Here is a 21,827-nt window from a genome sequence, read left to right on the forward strand (position 1 = left end):
TGTTTTGCTTCTCAACGCCTTTATTGTTACACAGATATGGGGCCAGGCAGTGCTTACAAGTTACACCAAGTAGCCTAAAGTACAGCATTTCAAAATCACATCGTTATTACATCGAAACAAATCAGAAACGGCACTTAATGTAAAAACCCTCTGTGTCAGCTCCCCTCGGTTTTCACACAAAAGTGACCTTAAAACAACCACAAGACAAGCCGATGTTTCAAAAACCCCTAAACAACTGATTAGCCAGCGCTAATAACAAACATTGTTCTCTACATAGAATTCATTAGGTTGATATGAAAGACAGTTAGCTGGCTGGTATCAAGGTTGCTTAATACATGTTTCCGATTCCACATATCTTCTGGGAAAGCCACTGAAATGTGAAGGCAGTTTGGTCAGCAGGGATAACACTGAGTTTCTCCTGGTGATTGTGAATTGACAGACAGGCCTCTGTGGCCTCGATGGGAAAGACCCTGAAGTTCAGAAACATTTCCAGCCTCACTGGGGAAAGAGAAGGATTTTTCCCAGTGACGTGGAGGCAAACAGGAAAGAGAGGTAAGGTATCCTACAAGGAATTCCCCCCTTATCTCAATCCAAACGTTGGTCAGGAGCAAAGAGAAACTTCAACCTCAACCGCACCACAGGAATAGGGACCATTATCCGGCTCCCTGTGAGTCAGACAGTTCTCAAGCTTGTACAGTAAATTAAATTCACATGAAAGTCCCTGGACCGTACTGGTGACAAACTGAACTGTTCCCCTGAGTTCAGCTTCATGTTGATGAAGTCAGCTTTATTATCAAAGAGCTGAGTGTACTTTGGAACATGAGGTGATAGCATAACACTCCATGTCTTTCATGAGTCATCCTTTGCATAAAAGCATTCAAACATGCTTACTGTCACCATGGGCTGTTGATTTTCCTGTACTTGTGCAACTGAGCAGTGGAAGTGAGCTGATGGTGATTGTGCTATGACTGTTTGATTCCTGAATTGTATAGGCCTCTCCACATCGAGTACAATCGCTTTGATAAAGCAACAAAATCAAATTGTTTAGGAGAAAACTACGAATGATACACAACAATTCAATATCATAGTTTATTTTTTTCATCTTTTTCATATATTTTCATATAAAAAAAGTGTCAGTAACTGACATCAGTCAGAAGTTTGAAAAAAAAAAACCTCCACTTCCTCTCAAACCACTTCCAAATGTACCATTCCTTTCTCCTCCTCCTCTTCCTCACGATATCACTCATTCATCTGTCTGATTCTCTCAATCCACCCTCAGAAGAATGCAGTACTTAACTGGTTTAGTAAACAAAAAACAAAAACAGCAGAGGCGTCACACCTCTGTTCAATTTTTTTTCTTTTTTTTGAAACAAAACAAAACAAAAGCTGCTCTTGCACTGGTTAGGCTTCCCCGGCAGGGAAATAAGCACAGCTACAACCTTTTGCATTCGACAGCTATCGACCGCACTCGGCCCTGTGTGGGCGAGCCGGGTCCCCGAGCAATGGGGAACACGGCAGCCCGGAAAGAGTCTCTGCTCACCAAAGAGCACTTCTTATATGTTTTCTAGAGAAAAACAGAAGAGGTATTCATTTACTGGTAAAATTCACAATCCAAAGCTTCCAAAGTGTTAGGGTGACCAGGCAGCTGGGATAAGCGGAAGACAGATAAGGTGTGGTTAGGGCAACCGGAAGCAAATCCCTTCTGGAAAACCTGGTTTCTAACTTTCTTTTTGATTAGCTTTTTTTCCCCTCCCCCTCCCCTATTACCAGAAAAATAAAGACATCATCAACAACAACAAATAATAAACAGTTATCTCACAAAAACAGAGCTACAGCAGAAGCAAGAAGTCTTTCCTTCACAGTGCCTCGCTTTTTTTTTTTTTTTTAGACATGAAATTCCAACGATTTTTTTTTTCTGTGAACACACACACGCACAGAAAACATCCACACCTCAGTCATCATGAATACATCCACACGTGTACAGTCAAACTCAAAAAAGGGCTCAGACAGTGTTCTTTGAGTTTCTTTCCACAACCTCTCCGGTTTTCACACACACTCCTTGGATTAGCTTACATTGACATTTGAGATTTGGGCTGGGGGTAGAGGACAAGAGGGACGGGGGGTAATGCAGTGGATTTCTAATGGACAGGGGCTGTTGGGGGGATTTGGGGATCAATATGACCCCACTGAATACAACATGGGAGCAGCAGCATCAGCACGTATGCACACTGTGCTGGATAGTTCAGGCACACGTAACAAAAAAAAAAAAAAAACCTTGCCCAAAGTTAATGTTTCCATCTCCAGTTACCACTAAGAGCAACCACAATTGACACATCTTCTTCCCTTGATACAAAATGAAATAAAAAGATACTAAACAAACATGACAGTGACGACAGAATCAAAGTGCAGACCCTTTGTCGCTGCACAGCTTTCTGGGGATTTTCGGTGGGTCTTCACTCTACCAGGAGACAGATGAGACGGGCGACAAATGCTGCTGAATGCTGGAATACTGAAACGTCGTCCTGGATGCCTCCAGTGTCAGTGCTCAGGCCCGGCACAAGCTCCCTTCAGCAGGGCAGGAGTTTGCTCCAGGTTGCCCTCTCTTGGTCAGTTTTGGCACTGCAGGCAACAAGATCAGAGTTTGTGTATCCACTTGAAGTTTGAGATGACTTTCTTCAACAGTTCTCGCTTTCTTTGTTCTGATCCTCTTCTCAACATCCATCCAACAAGCTCCGTCACAACCCCGTGCTTCTCACATCTCTTCCACATTTTTTGTTGAACCCCCCCACGCCGCCCCCTTTTGATTTTTTTTTTTCTTGAAGTGTCCCAAAATGATCAACAACAATGACAATAAAAAGACAACAATAAAAACGCCAAAAAGCACTTCATGTCATGTAGCGGGTGATCGCTCTCAGAGCGTATAACAGTTCTGCCTGCATTCGCGCTTCCATAAGAAGCAGATTAACGTGGACCTGAAGGAGAAGACAGAAAGAAAAGAGATTTATTAAACACTGTACATTCATCAAAACAGCTGCTAGAAATCAAACCAGGAGGGGAGAAAGGGATCCTACCTTCTCGGAGTGCTGAAACTGCCTCCAGAAACTCTCATACATTCGTTTGGTGGTCTTCTCTGGACTACACACCATGGTCTTGATATAGATCTTAAAGCTGCGGTCCAGAAGTTGGTTTATCTCCCCGTAATCATAGTCGTCATACCTGAAGAATGCAGAGAAGCACCGGGTTAGCATTGCACATAGATAAAAGTTACATCATACAACGTGACAACGTTTCCAGCGACTGACCTGATGCCGAACATGCAGTGGATGTAGTTCCAGATGGCCCTGCGCAGCATGCTGGTGTCCACATCCTTGTGTGTTGCCATGGTGTTGTAGGTCAGATTGTAGGCCATCTGGAACTTCTCGTCCAGCATCTGACCGACATCAGGGTACAGCCTGTTGACCAAAGAGAAGCCGTGATCCTCCCAGCTGTAGTCCTGGAGAAAAGAGAAATAAGACGTAAGTAACAGTCGCATCTTTTTTTAGCATCCTGAACTCTACATTCAGTTTGCATCGGATCTCTACCTGCACTCTGAACGTGGGCACATGTTCCCCCCTCCTGGAGAAGTCCTTGTAGCCGTAGCTGGGGTCCTCGAAGTGTCGGGAGATGTCTCTGGAGGGGACGCACTCCTCGTCCTCTGCCGTGACCACCAGCATGCTCTCAGTCTTCTCCCTCTCAAAGCGAGTCGCCATCTCCTCCTGGCTTGCCTCCTCATCGTCACGGCACTCCTGCAGCTGCTTCATGCGCTCCATCAGCACCTCCACCTCGCCACACATCTCCTGTGGAAACAAAGGAAAATACACCGTTAGGGAAAAAGTCACACAAATCTAATCTTTCACACACACACAAGTAAAAAAACCTTTATCCTTACACATCATCCTTAACGACTCACCTGGTTGGCAAGCAGATCATCGTGGTGAATAGCATGACCGTTGCCATTGGCAATGTCACAGACGCAGTACTGGCTGAGAGAGGGGGGTCTGAACGTGTGTCCGCCATCGCAGTGGATCTCGGGCGTGATGCCGCAACCGAAGGTGAACGAGGCGAGGGAGTGGTAGTGTGTGAGGAGGACCACGGCGTGGATGAGCTCCGCGAGGGACCAGCTGTGCTCCTCGGCCTTCAGAAGGCGCTGGAAAAAACAAAAAGGAAAAAAATTGTGAGTCTTAAGAACCGGAGCCAAGTAATGACTTCAATATCAGTGACCTTTTAGGAAGTGGGAAAATATGTTTTCACCCTTCCTAACCACTTCTTCGTTTTCCAGCCTAACACACACACACACACACACACACACACACACACACACACACACACACACACACACACCCCACCTCCTACTTTGTGTCACGACACCTTTACTACCATAACTCCCAAATCCATCCAAGTCACACAGCTGCAGCTATACTCTGGCCTCCACCCATGATCTCAGCCAGTTACATAAGACTTCTCATGTCCACTTCCAGCCTCCAGACCATGCCCGTCCTCTCACCTCGATGTGTTCCTTCGTGAGAAGCCAAGGCCGGTGTGCCAGGATTTTGTTGAGCTCTCCGAGCTGCTGCAGCTTCTGCGGAGCCTCCTCCAAGCCGTTCAGCCACTTGGAATCACCCCCGACCTGGAGGAAGTCGTTCACGTGCAGGTTGACTAAGTAGGAACACTGGTGTCTAGCTGCCGCCTGAAGAATCACAGAAAAAAGAAAACGTTTTCACCATGAGATGTGCAACAATTAAACGAGAGGTGGATTTGAGAGTTAGGAGGATAAACGTGACCGTACCATGATGCCGATGTAGTGTCGGTAGTGCAAAGACAGGGGTCCATCCATCTGCAGCAGGTAGTGCTGCGTCCGGAGAAAGCTCTCCAAGTACTGCGGGTGGAAGCCCATCACCACTGAAATGTTGTCGAGGCGACCGAGGGCTGCAAACGCATCCTCAAATATCGACTGTGTCCGGGCGTCCACTTTACTGATTTTCAGAATCTAAAATTAAAAAATAACAAGTAAGAAGATTGATTAGATAAATGTCTTATTTGTCACTGAGTTAAAAGTCTCTGCTGAGGACACAGATTGTCTCGTACCTCTTTTTCAGGGATAAATCTGCTTGGTCCGTTACCTAAGGGTCTTGGGATCCTTATCCCCAAGTCCTGCAAGACAACAAAGAGGAGAAAAACATCAACAAGCCGATCATCACTTCTCATTTCTGTCTGCTGTCACCTTTTCCTCACCAGAGTAAGAAATCAGAGTGGTTTCTTTTGTCTGACACCAGTAAACCAGAGGTAAAAACGTGATTTAAGGTTATTAAACTCTTAATAAAAACAACCTAAATTCCAGAAGTACGGCCACTTAAATGTAAATCACAGTAGAAACCTTTACATCGCCTCTATCATGTCCTGTAACTTTCCGCTGCTTGTCGAGACATGTCTCCCAGCGGACCCCGCAGCGCACAAACGCAACGGATGAATGAATGACCACGAAAGGCAGATCACTCATAAAATGACACCGAGTTAAAAACGTGCATTTGAACGTGTCATCCACACGTCTGCTTATTTATAGGTGAAGTGAACAAAGAGAATAAAGCCAGATATGATTTATTGGCCCGATGGCCACACAAACTCTTCTTACTCGTAAACAAGTCTACACAAAGACTGCACTGCAGCTTGTTTGCTCAAAGGAAGAGGAAAAAAAAAACACGTCGCCTGAACATGAATCAATAATGTGACACTTTCTTTCATTTACATCCCAGCGTCGCTTAAGAGTGCATTCATTCAGAGAAGCCTTTTTTTCCCTTCTCCTTACCTTTTTGCTGAGCCGCTCACAATGGGTACATATCTTTAACAGCCTTGTCACCGCAAATGAATTATTTTCCACGTTTTCTGGCGGTGCGACCGCGTGCCTCATCTCGCGTCCTCGCTGCACTTTGATTATTTCACGGGTATAAAAATGTAAAAAGTGTTTTTCTGGATGGCTGTTTGCTCCTCTCTTTGTTCCTCCGGGCACTGCTTGGGTAAAGTGCACGGCAGTCAGCTGTTGCAGCCCTACAGCAGAATACCGTCCTCTCTCGCTCATACATTCGGTAAATAAGTCGAGGCTCGTGTGATCGACAGGCGCGCCAGCCAATCGGGTGGCGAAAACAGCCTCTGAGCGGCCAATGGGAGCAGGAGGAAGAGGAGCAGGAGCGGGCGGAGCTAAGCGTGATGAGAAACAGTGAGGGGAGGGGGGGTCATAAACGTGAGCAGAAAGAACAATCCCCCCTCTAAGAAAACATCATCACTTCTCTCCTTCTTTTGTTCCCTGCTGCAATTGATCATGATCGCACCCTGTGTGCTAAACACTCAACTCGAGGTGGCCTGATTCAGCTTCCTTGATCAATACTTAAATGAATTATCAATGCATGGAGAAAGCAGCCTGCAGGGTTACTAGAAATAGTTTTCTGGCTGGAAGAGGGCATCTGTGTGTTCATCTGTGTAATGTGCATTCAATGAAAACAACAACAACAACAACAGCAACAACCCAAAGCCAGCTCCAGCCTGCAGCAGCAAGTCCCCCACTCCCCCGACCGGGCTTGTCAAACCGAGAAGAAGAAGTTCTGCTGTGCAAAAATCGGCATCAGCGTGCAGCAAGATGGATAGCTGCAGGACCTGCTGCAACAACAACGGCCCTTCAGTTAGTGGTTTTGCACCGCAGCCTATCAGACCACAGATAATGCCATTGCCCCACCAATCAGCCCAGGCTGAAGGAGTCCTTTAAAAACCAGGAGGAAGCAGAGATAAGGAAGGCAGCTCTTATGGCTTTGTTTATCCCAGCCTGACAATAACACGTTCACTGGGACAGTGTAGAGCTGTTTTATCACACTGTGGTAGTTAGAAAGTCAATAATTACTAAGAATGATATCAGATGAGATGCACTGAAGAACAGTGTAATATCAAGATTATATCACACAAACAAGTGTGTGGAAATGTACCAGAAGAAGTCTTTGACATATTTGGTAAATGACAGATTAACAGTTATAGTTTAATGTAAAAGCACATGCGAGTCAAGTGTTGTTTCCCCTGTGGATTGCCAGCAACCCCATTACAAAAGCATTCACACATTAGGCAAGTGTGTCCACAGACACACACGTGCACATTTGTGCATCATAGTGCTGCGTGATATTTTAAAATAACATGTTTCCCAAGAAAATTGGAAAAGCTTTTTTTTCAGAGATTTCACAAAGACTCATTTTACGGGACGAAAAACGACACAATAGTTTTGATTGTTTGAAAAAGTCTTAAATTTTGTCAGATACCGTCTTTGTTCCAGGCAACAACCCTGGCCTCAAAAGTGTTTGGGTGCACTGTGAAGGGTTACCCAATAAAAAGCAGACAAACAAGTTAAAGTTGTCGATGATGTGGAGATGACGAGTCAAATCCAAGACAAGTCTGCCCCTGTGCGCTCCCATCAAGAGCCTGCTCGGCCAGTTCGGCAACCCACCGCAAGTCCCCAGCACTGATGGCTGGATAGCACAGTATTCAGCAGGTTCATTGTGTGGATCGAGCCAACCGCCCCCCCCCTCCCCTCCCCTCCCTGGTCTCTCTCCTGATGCCACAGGGTGGGGTGCGGGGCAGCGGTAAACATGTTCCCAGGGCTGGAGTCAGCACTCCCAGGGCTGCCGGGAGCCCCATGGCTCAGCAAAGCTGCAGAAGAGGCTGGTCAGCGTTAGGGCTTACGACACACCAAACCTTTTCACATAAAAGCGCTTAGGCTCGGGGGTCCGGCCTCACGGACAGGGCCAAACACTATTGTGAGAGGGCACGCACTGACTACTCTGTGAGGCTTTACTGTACTCACATCAGCAGTGATCCCTGAATATATGCTCCTTCTTGGATCAAGGCTGTGGCTACGTCTCCAGTTCATTGTGTTTGGTCCAAATGATGAAGAGTTGCGTGTTTGTAGTTGATATAAAGAACTCGATTATGCAAAAGCAAAATAGGGAAATATAAGAAGCTTTTGTCATCAAAACACTTAACATCCATATTATATTATATTTGCTTTGGAATGATTCTCAAAACTCCAGAAAAAAATAGTAAGTGGACCCTTGAGTTAAGATTTTTGTCCAACTATACATCCAGTTAAAACGAGAACTATTCAACTTTGTATCACGTCAATTTTGGTAATATATACGAGTGAACAATAGTAAACTTTGCTCCATTTCCATAGCCAATCTTTCGTCAAAACAGACTCCTAGCTAAAACCAAGTACCGCCCAACTCGCAGTACATCACTAATCAACGGGAGTGGTCTGGTGCGTTCCAGTTGTTGTAGGTTTTCTACCTTTTGAGTAAATGCAAATGTCACAGCCGTTTTTCTCTGTTTGCTCATGTAGCACCAATTCCAAAAACATTTGTGTCTTCCTACTGCATAGACAGCCCAGGGCCATCTTTCCAGCAGTGTAATAATTCTTGAAGTGTGTTGAACTTTATTTCATACCACTGATGTTGATATAAATTAAGAAAATGTGACAGAATATTTGACTCCAGTCTTCAATATATCACACCTGGCTCTTATTACAACCTGTAAGACTTTGTGGGTTCTGGGGTGTCTCCTGAAACTGGTTGAGAACACTGTGTGACATATCAGAAACCACACTGCAGGTGTCTCGGTCTGCAGACCTACATCTTTACAGTTACTTGACGTCACCTACAGTGAATCGGAATTGTTCTTAAATCACTAATAACTTCAAACTAAATATGAAAAGATCACATTAACTACTCCAACATGCTTGTTGAAACATGCTTCATCATTCAATGAAACAGCATGTAGACACTTTTGTAACTTGCCCTTTTAAACTTAAAAAGACAACACCATGGCTGACAGGCTCATTAGCTGTTGCAGGGGATAAACCAGTGACCTTTCAGCTACGGGATGGCCACCAAGCCACCATGCCACCCTGGAGATGTAACTCTGCATGTATATGTGTGTATGTGCCGGGCCTTTGGCATACAGGGGTTAGGACAACATTGGGAAGATGAGTTGTGATGTAGGAAAGGTTCATGGAAACAACAGGACTCATCTCAGATTTGTTTTAACAGTGTGTGTATTGTCAGATAAGTGATCTGTAGGAGGAAAGGCCTGAACAATGGACACATTTCCACTAGTTTTACAGTAATGGTAATAAAAATATTCTCATTAAGAGTCATAGCCAGGAATGTATATTCTGCTTATTTATGTCTACCTAAACAAGGTTTGTTTCTTTTTACAAATTAAAACTTGAATTCATAAGAAAAAAAACCCTTATAGCTCAATTCATTACACTCTGGTGTTTTAGCACTATAGCCTTACAAGGTCTGGCAGCTAATGATGGCTAATGTTAGCTTGTGCGACTTTAACACTACATATTAGCACTTACCATTATCCCATAATCACCATTTGTGGCCACAGAAGCCGTGGTTCAGAAAAGGGTACACAGGCTCGCTTTGATGCATGAACCAGTCGCCATTAGGAACATCAACTTATCCACATTTCTTGGAGGAGGAGGCTGGAGTTAAAGAAACAGTTCACCCAAAGATGAAAATGCAGTCATTATCTACCCCCCACTCTTTTTAGTATTTTAAAACAAATCCCCACTACCAGCTACTTCACTTGTAGGAGAATGCTACAACATTGTTTTGTTGTGAAGCTCCAGAAATGTTCTGTTGACTGCAAAAAGTTAGGTGAACTGTTCCTTTAAGAGTTCAGAAGCAGTGTATGTGGCCATACTTTGGTGAAAATTTGAAACAAAAACTCTGAAGAGACCAAGCATATTCATAGATGATAGAAATTTTGACTTTTTTCCCACTTTTCTTTAACTTCGTATTGCTCCTTAAATCCAAGCCGACCGCTGTCACTGAGCTTCAGTTACAGCTTTGGAGTCTTAAAAGTGAAAGCGTTTCACACTGAAAACATAGTATCATTCAACAAAGCGTGAAATACATACCACAGAAAGACTTGAAACCATTTTTAGTGCAGCGGGTTAGATATGTGAAGCTGCCACTGAGGAATTTAAGACACCAGTAGACACATAATGTATGCAACAGTTGGCATGTTGTTGGACTGTTTCACATCAGAGTTATTATGTGGATCGAAATGGATATGAAATCTGTAATAAACAATTTGTAGTTTTAAAGGAAAGTAGCTGTTTCATTAAGATCTAAATGACTACTGTCAAGAATTAGTTCACCAGACTTCAGTAGACAAGTAAATGGCAGCTACTTTCTCAAATGCTCAGTAAAGCAGTTGTTTCTCCTTTATGAGTGTGAAGCAGAGTTAACAACAACCTTAAGCCAATAAAGAGGATGATAAAAGTTAATAAGATTAAAAAACAGAGAGAGGAAGCCATGCCAGGCGTAAACTCTGCACATGTGTCTCTCTCTCTTTTCTCATGCAGTTAGACGAGAGGGAACCGCAAAAAAACTGTGATGTTCAACAAGTGGCAGAAGTCCACCAGACCGGTTCAACCTATCAGTGCAGAGGAGAGAAAGCAGAAAACTCTTGAACACTGACATAAGCCTAGCAACAGGCTTCCACCAATCGCAGGGCAGAACAACAGTTAGAGGAACCAATCTTCACTGCTCTCTCTCTGCCTCTCTTGTTTCTCTGAAAAAAAAGAAAAGGAAAACAGAAAAAAAAGTTCTGTCGAAGTTCACTGAAGAAACGAAGCTGGTTTGTTTCATCTAAAGTAATTCACTTTAACAGATCTACTTGCAAAGTTGAAACTTTTGTCCGCTTAGGTTTCTCTGGCAAATAGCGGCAAAGCAAAAGTATCCTAACTTCACAGTAAACACTAGAACACATGGTTTAACTTAGCTCAGCCGCAACTCTCATCTGTGAAAAACAACTAGACTTTTTTTTCCTGTGTAAACAGATTACTCTGAAACAACAAGTGTCTGTTTTTAACAGCAAAGCATTAAATCAATACTTTAAATACTACAGATCTAAAGATACGAGGATGGTTTCAAACTTGGCCACAGTGAAAGAGTGAAAACTGCAGACTAAGAGGGTATCCCCCACCCCACTCTTCAAACACAGCTCTAGGTTCGAGCCTGCTCATCTATCACTGAGCGTTTCAAGAGCAGACTGGAAGGTTAACCCTTACCTGTCCAGCTGCAACAACCTGCAGACTTCTCTATCGTCTCATGGAGCGGCAACCAGCCTATAAAACTGGTGCTAAGTTTACAGAACCTGTTGATCACAAGCATCAAAGTGGAAGTGTAATTTTAACCATAATCTTCATTTGGTGTTAAGACTTGTGAGTCAAAGCTCAATCAATGTGGGAATTAACTGGACCAGAGTTGCCTTTTGGCCCTCTTTGAGTGACTCTTGGTCCCTTTTCTTCTCTTCCCAGTCGCCTCTTCTCTGATCTGTGTGTATTCTGGCAGGCTATCAGAGTGGAGTGGTCTCGCCAAGCGCCGGCTTTCCTGAGAGGCGAGGCGTGCCCCCCCGGACCAGCGGGTCCTGGACCAGCGCACACCAACACTGGGAGGAAGCAGCGTTCCCTGGATTCCATGAAACATGGAGGAACTGCCGAGACCTCGGGGAGAACACGGAAAAGAGAAAAAAGACCCTACATATTGAAGGGGGAAGAGGTATCTGGGACAAAAGATAACCTCTCTTTTATGACTTCACACTGACAGGCATGTACACCATTACCTATAGACGATAATCTATATGTACTGTAGGCTACAATCCAGGGGGAAAGGCGTTGGCTTGCTACCCCTGTGTGCACGTGAGGAAGAGTGAGTTCCCGGGGATGTTATTCTAACAGGGAGAGGGCAGCTGTCACAATACAACGCGCTCCAACAGAAAAGATCCCATAGAAAAACAGAAAATACCAAATCCTCCCCTGCTATCTTTAGCTTGATATGACACAGCCACCACAAATCAATGAAAACCCCTTCGTTCCTGAGTTTACTAATGGGAAACAGGGGAGACATGACTTTGAGAAGAGTCCAAAGGTGCTGCCCAGTAATCGTAGCAAATGTTTCAGATACTGAAGACATGCAAGCTTATCTTTACTACTCATGTTAACCAAAAACATGGGAGGAACAAAGATGACCTTATACCAGCATTGGGACTCGAACAGCCCCAAAGAAAACAGCCCCTCTGCTGTGACGCTGCTGTGTGCCTCCTGGCATGCACAGCTGTTTTTTTTTCTCTCTCTCTCTCTCTCTCTGACAAGACCTTGGCTCTGCTGACTGAGCAAAAAAAAAATGACTCATGTCACTGGGAACCTGGCCAACAAGTTGTTGATCATCACCCTATAATTCTTAATGGGCACTGTAAACCCAGCACAAAAGATCAGACCCTTCACCTGTTTTCTGTGAGAATAGAGAAAAGGAGATGACTCATACCCAAACAAACCAACAAACTAGAGTTTAATAACAGCAGCCGACACTCCAACTGGTAATCAACAGGGTTTCTGCAGGTTTCTACAAGTTAAATTTAAGACACTTTAAGACCATTATCAATGCAATTTAAGACAAATCAAACAAAACAAAAAAAACAAACCCTTAACCTGCTGTCTGGAGGATGCTTACCAGAGTTTCATGAGTTAACGTTGCTAGCACTGATTGGGCCACACTGGGGTCAGACTTCAGCGATGCTCCCGATGTGACTGCAGACAAATACTTTGTTTATGTACTTAGATTTTTTAGGTATCTGTACAACATTTTATGTTATTTGTCAATTATTTACATAGCTTTACCAACCCACAATGTCGGTATTTGACATTCTGGGAATGAGACTCAACAATCAACTATCTTTCCGGTGTATGGCTCTGACAAATCCTACTGATTCTACCTTTAATAATCTTTGAGTCTTCAGTATGTCTTTATTCGCGTTGAATAAGTTGTTTGCACTGCCAAGTTTAACGTGTGGCGGCTGAGAGGAGGAGGAGACGAGAGAAGCCCTGAGGACACCGCTGACACCTGAGTGTGTTTGGCTCGTTAAACGCAGTTCATAAGCCATTTAAACATGTTTTTTTCCTTTTAAATCTGTCATCAACTCATTGTTAGGAAGGCTAGTCTCTCATATCATTTTATTTATTGATATGTTGTTTTTCAGAAATTAACATTAGTACTAGGCCGTGTAGGAAGCCAACCTTCCTACCAACCTTTTTATATTGTTTTATATATAATTATAGTTTTATAATGAGGTGTACTGCCAGTGCCGCCATGATTCTCCCAGACGTGCAATTGAGCCTTGTTCTCGCCACAACATTTTTCTGCAAAGTGCTTTTTGGGCTGTTTTTCACCAACTTTGCTTTCAGCTTTGTGGTTTTAAGGGGCATAAAAGAAAAATCTTGTGTATCTTCTCCTCTTGGTGGGATTTGCATGTAAGCTTTTAAAGTCTCATTCTTAACTGGCGATAACCTGACAATGGCGTGGTAACACAAAAGTAATGGACAGGGTATAAATAAGTGAAGTCTGTTACTTTTTTTAAAAGTTACGAGAAATCTGTAATACATTGCTTTTTTTGAGTAACTATCCCAACACTGTTAAAGATCCACAGAAACCATGAATCAAAGTGTCTTGTTTGGAGGCTGATGAGCCTCTTGATGATCCGTTAAGCCGAACAAAGTTTAATCATTTCCATGCAGCTGCTCATAAAAAACAAGCGAGTCAATTAACTCCTTTTATACATGGCAGAACGAGAAAGGCTGGCAGTCCTGACCGCAGTGATCCATTGTGAGGTATACCAACTTAGACAGCAGACAAAAACAGACACTGATAAGTCTGATGTAACACATCAAAGAGGCTACAGCAAAGATTAGAAACTATTGCACTCTGCATTAATCTGTACTCATGTCTGCAGCTGACGCCACTTTCACTTCTGCTCTCTTTTTCCACCAATCTGTAACCTTCACCAGAATGTATTTTGATTGCAAAGGGTGGATGTGATACTGCTGTACTTTAAGGGTGGAGGAAGTGATATGGCCTAATCGTTCGCCCTCAGAACCATTTTGACCGTGTCCTATTACTTCATTAATAGGCAATGAGCCCCGGTACTGAATGGCAGAACAAAATAGCTGGCAGAACCTCATTTGAGTGCGACGTCAGGGCGACTGCCCCATTAATGTTTAATCGTTTATGAAATGTCTGTTTGATTAGGTTGAAACTCGATCACCTTGGTCTCTGTCCTCTTCACCTGTCGTGACTGACACAACATTTCCAGTCATTTTAGATTATTTTAATCCGCTGATGCTTCGTATGACATTGGACGGAGGAAATACGGAAGGTGGAAACCTAATTTAAATTTACATGACAGGTAAAAATGATATTCAGTTCATATTTTACTGCCTTTATTAACAGTTACGGCTTCCCCAGTGACTTAAATCTCTCTACATGTAATATAAGATGAAGTCTATTCATCCACATGAAGTTATAATTGATCATTCTGCCCCCTTTATTACCTGTTGCTACACCTGCCAAGCTTCCCTTTCTCCATGCAATTTACAATGATAACGGTGCTTGATTTTACCCTCAAGATTCTTGGTAATTTTTGCAACAATGGGTCCTTTATTTCGAACAGCGCCAGACAAAATCAGACCTTACATTTCTAGTTGCCGACCATGACAGAAGAGGAATAACATACACCAAGTCTTAGCACGTGTACATACGTGTTGTCCTCTTGAGACTATAACCATTGAGTTCCTCAAATATGAAATCACAGGCACATGACGTGAGGTCAGGAGTTTGAACTGTGGAAAACAACACTGGTAAAATGCAGAAATTGCTCACCTCGGCACATTGTGTTCCTTAAATATGTTCTTACACCCGATCAGTTGCACAAACAGTACATGCTCAGTCATTCATGTCTCACAATAAATTTACATCTAATTACATTATAAGCACTTTTAAACATTATACTGATTAAATCTGACTGACTTAGCTTTTGCAAACTATCACCTGCCAAGTAGAGATTTTAAGGAAAAAATAACCACTTTTAAGCCCTTTTTAAAAAAGCAATATATAGTCTATACAATCGTTTTGATTTTTTATTCTAAAAATTAATCTAGCTCTGCAAACATACTGGGTTAATGTGTGGGGTTTGGGTGTATGCTGGTTCGTCACTTTTAAAACTCTCCGTGGACCTCATAACCCTGACTGTGTGTGCGAGTGTGTGTGTGTACGTGGTAGTGTTGGACATATTTGCTCTGTGGTTAATCAATAACAGGCCTGAAAAGAACAAACCGACAGCCGAAAACTCTTCTGAATCATTCCTTGTGGACTCGGACACAAATACCTCACCAACTTTCAAGTGTCAGATATAATGAGGAGATAAAACGGCTTCTGTCCAGCGTAGCGTTCACTGATTATATTACTGTGGTGACGCAAAACATCAGTCAGTTTGCTCACTCATGCAGAATGTAAATGACTGTTTTGAAATCTAAAAGTTATTGCTTTTATTTCTGCTCTGATTTGAATTCTTCATGCTTTTTTTGTTTGAATGTTACAAACAGGTGCACAGATGACCTGCTGTATGCTGAGCGCTGATGTGCAACAAATGATCTTACATAATCCAAATAGGTAGACACCATTGTATTCACACTGCCAGGAGGTCTGGCAGTGTTCCCATTGGTGTCATGCTTGATAAAAATTAATTAATCCGTGAATAAATTGATGAGCAGTAATAGCACATGGTTTCATGGTTAAACCGGCCCTGTGACTGAGGTGGAAACTTGTTAGAAAAGAACAAGAGCATCATGATGAAGTAAAGTCTAGAAGCACACGCAGAGTGTGGAAAAGTTACAGGTTGTTGATAAAAGCCTTTTTAAAATAGAAAGAGATGGAAAAAAAGTCTGTCTCACAGGACTGTGGCGTGTAAATGCTGCTGATATTGTTTTATGATCAAATGTTATACTTGTAAATGTACTAAAGCATGCGTACATTAATACTTCCTAACAACGAAGGAGTTTGTGTTGTGTATCCACTGTAATCATTACTTTATTGACTACCAATCCGGCCAAATGCACAACTTTGATAAGTGACCCCCTTCATCAGTGATTATGTCACACATAATGGATGTTGGGGTTAAGGAGGGCATCCACTATGAATGAAAAGATGGAGGGTGGAAAGAGTGATGAGAGAAGAGTGATAAAAGGTAAGAGGACAGAGGGAGAGGATTATTTGATCAGTGTGCGGAGAGAAAGCGCCTCGGACCTTATCATGGATAAGTAAACACCCCGAGCCGTCTCGAGTGACATCATTGTCCCTGAGAATCAATAACCAGCCACTTCCTGTGCAGCGGGAAAATCGATGACTGTACACTAGATTACCTATCTGTGCCCACTCACCTGAGGAGGTACACACAACTAATGCACACACTGTAATGCAGAACACATACATGGCGCGCATTAAGAGAAACAAACCCACTGTCACAGTTCTCACCGAGGGGAACAGTATTTGTGCGGCTTCAGTGCAGAGTCAGCCCATTATGGGATTAGTGGCAGCCACAGCGCGGTGTAGGCCTACTGTTGAAGTCTAAAGGGGATAATGGCTCTGCCAAATCAGATTTCTATCAGGTTTCCCACACAAACACACACATACACACACACCTAAAAACCGAAGCAGCATGGCTCAGCACCAATCTGCAAATCTCCCCGATCCCCCTGCTTTCCTCAGGAGCATTTGTTAACCTCTATTCTCCCTGCCAGTTTTTACTCAATCTTTGGTAGATTGTTATGCAATAAAGGCTGAGGGTTAAAAGGTAATAAAAAATAAATAAGTGGAACCTAAAAACATTTTAACCACGCAGGCATTTGGCATCACTCAAACAGCTCCTCGTAAACTTTGTCACATATAAATGAGTGTATGTGGTGTGAGCTTTAAGCATTATTGGCAAAACTGTCTCTGGATGTGCTTACAACATTTCTTCAGCTTAGCAGCAAAAAAATGCATAGCTCCAGGCTTGTTTTTCTTCGCTAGATGTCTGGAAGGGAAGTTCAGCTTCGCGAGCACGGCTCTCAGATTGCTGCCGGTTCCTCCTGCCAAGGCGAGCTATGGAAGAGCAGGCAGCTAACTGACAGGACTGGATGGAGGATAATGAGTAACTGAGCTCAGTACAGTCCCCCATCACCTGTATGTGTGTGTGAGTGTGTGCAACAGGAAGGAAAGAGAATAAGAGACAAGACAAAAATGGAAACAGAAGGTGAGAAAAATATCAAACAACACTAACGTTAGCTTCTAATCACACATGCTTAATACAGCAAGAGAGAAATGTGTGATCAGGAAAGTTAAAAACTGACTCTTGTTCTTGGTTACGAATGCGTAAAGCACAGCATGTTAACTTCCTTTGGTGACTAAGATAAAGATGCATTGGCTGAGTGGGTGTATTATTTTTTCTGCTGGGTTTCATTATCACATACAGTACTGTATATTTCTCAAATTGTGTGGTTAGCCACAGCCAATCTTTCGGTATTGCTTTTGGGCGGGTACAACGAAACATAAACAGTGAGCTAACATGACAGCCTCCTCTCGTCCTCACAGTGTGCGCTCACCTGGGGCACCAACTGTCTGTCTGTCCACATCCTGCAGAGACTCCAAATGGCACAGAGAAAACCCTGTGTCATACCAGCATGACCAAGATGGGCTTATGAGCAAAGATGGTCACCGATCAGTACTTGCAGATATTCAGTTTGAATAAAGGGACTATTATTATGTGTCTTTTTTGTTGTGAGTGACAAATTAAAGCACAGTGTCATAGATGAATGATCAGATATGGGTCCACTGAAGTACATAAATGATGTGTTTCAAGTGAATAATTTGATATTTTGTTTTCTTTAAACTATAGCCAAGAGTTTGTTGTATCTCATATTAGCTTGGTTTGTCGGTTCTGATTATACAAACCAAATGCATCATTTTAATTTGTGAGATTTAATTTAAGATGTTGATGGCCTGGCCCTTGTCAATCTTTATGCTAAGCTAAGCTAACCATTTTCTTGCTGTTACTTTAGATTCAGAGCACAGACATGAGAGTGGTGTATGTCAAATTATCCATCCTATAAGTGAATGCTCAAAACTGTCCAACTATTCCTTTAAATGTATGGCACTGACAGCAGTTTGTTTGGACTCAATAAAATGGGGAGTTAGCATTAACAGTGATAGCCATGATAGCTAAAGAGACAAAGTACAAGAAGTACAGACGTCATAGCAAAGTGTTACATGACTGGACACACTTGAACACATATCACTCTGTGACGTCCATTGCAGAAACACAATAACAATATATGCTTTGTAACAAAGATGTTACCAAAATGTTAAAACAAAGAAACTAACGATGACCACTTCAGGGAAGCTCATTCATCCAAGGATTTTTTTTCCCTCTGGTTGCAAGAAACTCACTTCACCTCACTCACTTTTCCTGCCGGGAGTTAGCTCAGAAGATTGATACCAATCTCATGAGGCTAGAGCTATGAGGTGATTACATTAGTTTAGCATGAATACTGGAAGCAGGATGAAAACAGCAAGCCTGACTGTGTCCAAAGGTAAAAAGAAATCTGCCTACTAGCCACTCTAATCCTCACTATTATATTTTATCTTGTTTGTTCAATCTGTATAAACAGAAATGTAAAAACAACTCCCTTCGGATGGAGACCGGCTAGCTGTTTCCCCCTGCTTCCAGTCTTTATGCTAGGCTAGGCTAACCATCTCAAGGACATAGCCAACTCTTTAGGCTGAAGTTTCAACCCTATGGACTAAGAACCTGTGAATAAGCATAGACTTTATTAATGGTCACATGAATTAAGTATACATTTAAGAATTGGCTTCCTGAATGAATTCATACTCCAAACAAATAGGGGCAGCATATCATTATAGTAACTGCTAACTGCTGACAGTATTGTTTATCCATCCATGACTGTAGTTACTAATAGCTTGTTAGCTCAGTAAGCCATGCATCTAACCAGACTATCTTGCAACAGTTGGTGTTTGGGCCGCTGGTAGAAAGAGGTTTTCAGGCCCTGGCTAGATAGTTAGCATGCTAACCTCTGTACATATCTCTGCAACACTATACAGTATATAGGTGTCTCTGAGATAACATCAGAACTGTTATTTCTTCACATTCTTTTGATAATTTCCATTAATTTTTTAATGTTTATAACTAATATTCTTACAAACTACACTTTTAAATCAATAAAAATATGATTCACCACCTGAACAAGACAGTTAAGGACTCTTCCGGTATGAATGTGTTAGTTGTTTAAAACGTTTGTTTTTCTTTACAGATTTGACCTGTCCCACTAACCTTCTACATACTCGTTTTCCCGACTTGTTCACGACGGCTAATGATGAGCCGGTGTCATCCATAACAATAGTGTCTGCCTGTGTGAGATCGTGTACACACGTCTGGCGAGGAAATCTATTCTCTTGATGCACCGGTGCAAAGTTTTGGCCCGTAGCCTTCTAAATCTATGACCCTCTACTAACCCGACTGTATGTCAGCTCACACACACCGCACCAGAGGACCGTCCTGCTGGGTGAGGGTGCGTTCTCTACGGGACTCCCACAGGAAAGCTTCACACAATACTTGGCTCTCCTTGAGGTAGACACACAGACATTAACCTCACAGAGGCACACACACAAAGACAGATTAGGACAAACTTCAACACTCACACATAAAAGGCAAGCACACAATCCCTCTCACACATGTTAAGTGCAGTGCACTAGCTTGCACACACGCACACACACACTCAGAGTCTCAAGCAGACAATGGACAGTGGAACTGTGCCATAAGGGAAGGCTGTTGTCCAGTCACTGGGCAACTGGGGCAGCAGATGGTCATCTTCCCTTCCACTAACACCAGCAAGGAGGGATGGAGGGAGGGGGTGAGGGGTGAGGCTCAGCAGAGTGGTCTCCGTCTCCGAGCGAACACCTTTCACCGAGTACATGGGAATGACTCAGCCATAACCCATAAAGCAAATGAGCTGGACACTGATTATCTGCGAGTCTGCACGGAGTTACGGCGCAGAAATGGAAAGTCTCCTGGACCAAGATGTACTGAGCGAAAACGCACAGTTTGCCCAAGGGAGGGTATTGCTTTCAGTGCTGTTTGAAATGAATGCCACGGCCTCGCAAAGTCAACCAAACAAACCTGGTTGAACCACAAACACGGCAAAAATGCTCACACGAGAGGCAGAGAGCGAGCTTTAGTGAAGAAATGGGGAAAAGTAGGGGAAAGGTCAATTCTTACATGAAGAAGAAAAGGGAAAAAAAGCAGAGGAAGGTTTCATATCCTGTTGACCAGTTGCTGCCTCTCAGCGTGAAAGTTTTGATTGCAGAGCATGCATTGGTGTGTGTATACAGAAGTGTGTGTGCTCAATAGGGAGAGAGAAAGCAGGAACAGCCTGCAGCCTGCTGCGTGTGCACTGTAAGGCGCTGTTTATATTCCTTGCTCATCTTAGCTCATGTAAATGGAGGAAAAAACAACAGGCCTGCATTTTTCTCCTCTACTTTCTGTAGCGTGTCAGACGGGCATGTTTTGGGGCAGCTAAACCCATAACAAGAGTCGCCTTACATAAATAAAGGACTCACTGGCTGCAGCAGGCCGATGGCAGACAGATGCAGGAGAGACGTGAGGTATTTGTGCTCTTGTGTAAAAAAGATGTAAAGCACAGAAAACAACTTTGTATGAATGGAGCCACTGTGTGCACAGCCGAGTCAGGAAAACATGTTTTTAGAGAGCGTTACATCACAGTGGAGGTATGAAAGAAGGGAGAGTTGAAGGAAGAGGGAGAGAGGTCAGAGAAAAAGCAAAAGGGAAGAGAAAGTGGCAGAGCAAACAGGGAAAGTGGGACGAGGGAGAGATAGAAGGAGGAGCAGAGAAATGTGATCAGCGGCAGTGTAAGTGGGTCATTACATGTTAGGGAAATATTGTACATGTATGTTTACATACATGGATTAGATCTGTAACCTCGTTCTCTGCTCACCTAACCCACTCCTGTTTTTCTGTCTGCTCAATCAAGCTGTTTTCCTCTAGTCTGTCAATCAACACTCTTCTCTCTCCATAGCTATTCATCTTCCACCTCCCTCCTCCTGTTCCTCCTCCTCCTCGCTGTCAATGTGTTTCCCCCGTTGCCTTTCATGATTGCCTCGAAGCAATCCTCCCTGATCGTTGTTTTTGTCAATGGGACAGTTCAGAAGAATGTGGTCGAAGCAGGATTCACAGCACGCCTGAGGGCCAGCTGACGCGTTAGTCATCTCAGTGAGAAGCCACTCGGGTCATGTCTGCTTGTGTTTGTGTGACCATGTATGTAAGCAGATGGTTAAATTGGTGTAGTAGGTGCGTGACGTGACATGTCTCAAGTGTAATTCTGAGGGCCTGTTACTAAAGTGCACGAAAACAAATAACACAACAGTTTTTGATTGCTTCAAGGTGCCTCGAATACAACCACACTCTCATCCCCCCACCCCTTCCAATCTTTCTAAGAACGTACTGGCGGATTCCTGAAAAGCTGGAGGCTAATGTGCATTTCAGGACTCGACTGAGTTTCAAAAAACAACATTGGGTGCCAAGTTCTTGCATGGAGAGGTCGACGTTTTTAAAGATTTAACTATGGTGCTAGAGGGAGTCATATAAAACACTGTAAGCCACATCCAATCTTTCTTGTTTTCCTTCCTCACCCCCCTCAGTCCTTTAGTATCCTCCCTCTACCCCCTCCTAGTTATTCCCTTCGCACAAACACAGCTCTGGTAAAAAGAGAGAGGGAGAGAGAAAAGGAGTAAGAGGGGAGGGGGGGGGTTTAACCTATATAGTGAGCCATGTTTCTTTCC

At 43.2% G+C, this 21,827-nt stretch overlaps 1 protein-coding gene across 2 annotated transcripts in view; it reads right to left on the bottom strand.

The window, feature by feature from the left end:
- Positions 1-1,075: 1,075 nt before the first annotated feature.
- sesn1 (sestrin 1) overlaps positions 1,076-21,827 on the bottom strand; it is a 60,385-nt gene continuing 39,633 nt past the window's right edge. The window contains exons 1-9 of one of the 2 annotated variants that reach the window (XM_073492516.1): positions 5,843-6,271; positions 5,125-5,190; positions 4,826-5,026; positions 4,544-4,726; positions 3,950-4,186; positions 3,582-3,836; positions 3,303-3,493; positions 3,072-3,216; positions 1,076-2,972 (exon numbers count right to left, since the gene is read on the bottom strand). In XM_073492516.1, the coding sequence (XP_073348617.1) occupies positions 2,886-2,972; positions 3,072-3,216; positions 3,303-3,493; positions 3,582-3,836; positions 3,950-4,186; positions 4,544-4,726; positions 4,826-5,026; positions 5,125-5,190; positions 5,843-6,112 (1,635 nt within the window). In that variant the 5' untranslated portion in view covers positions 6,113-6,271 and the 3' untranslated portion in view covers positions 1,076-2,885. Of the gene's footprint in view, positions 2,973-3,071; positions 3,217-3,302; positions 3,494-3,581; positions 3,837-3,949; positions 4,187-4,543; positions 4,727-4,825; positions 5,027-5,124; positions 5,191-5,842; positions 6,272-21,827 lie in introns of those variants that run through there. The other variant, XM_073492515.1, reaches the window with a different exon arrangement.

This window comes from Pagrus major, chromosome 22, assembly GCF_040436345.1.
Source record: "Pagrus major chromosome 22, Pma_NU_1.0".
Classification (NCBI taxonomy): Eukaryota; Metazoa; Chordata; class Actinopteri; order Spariformes; family Sparidae; genus Pagrus; species Pagrus major.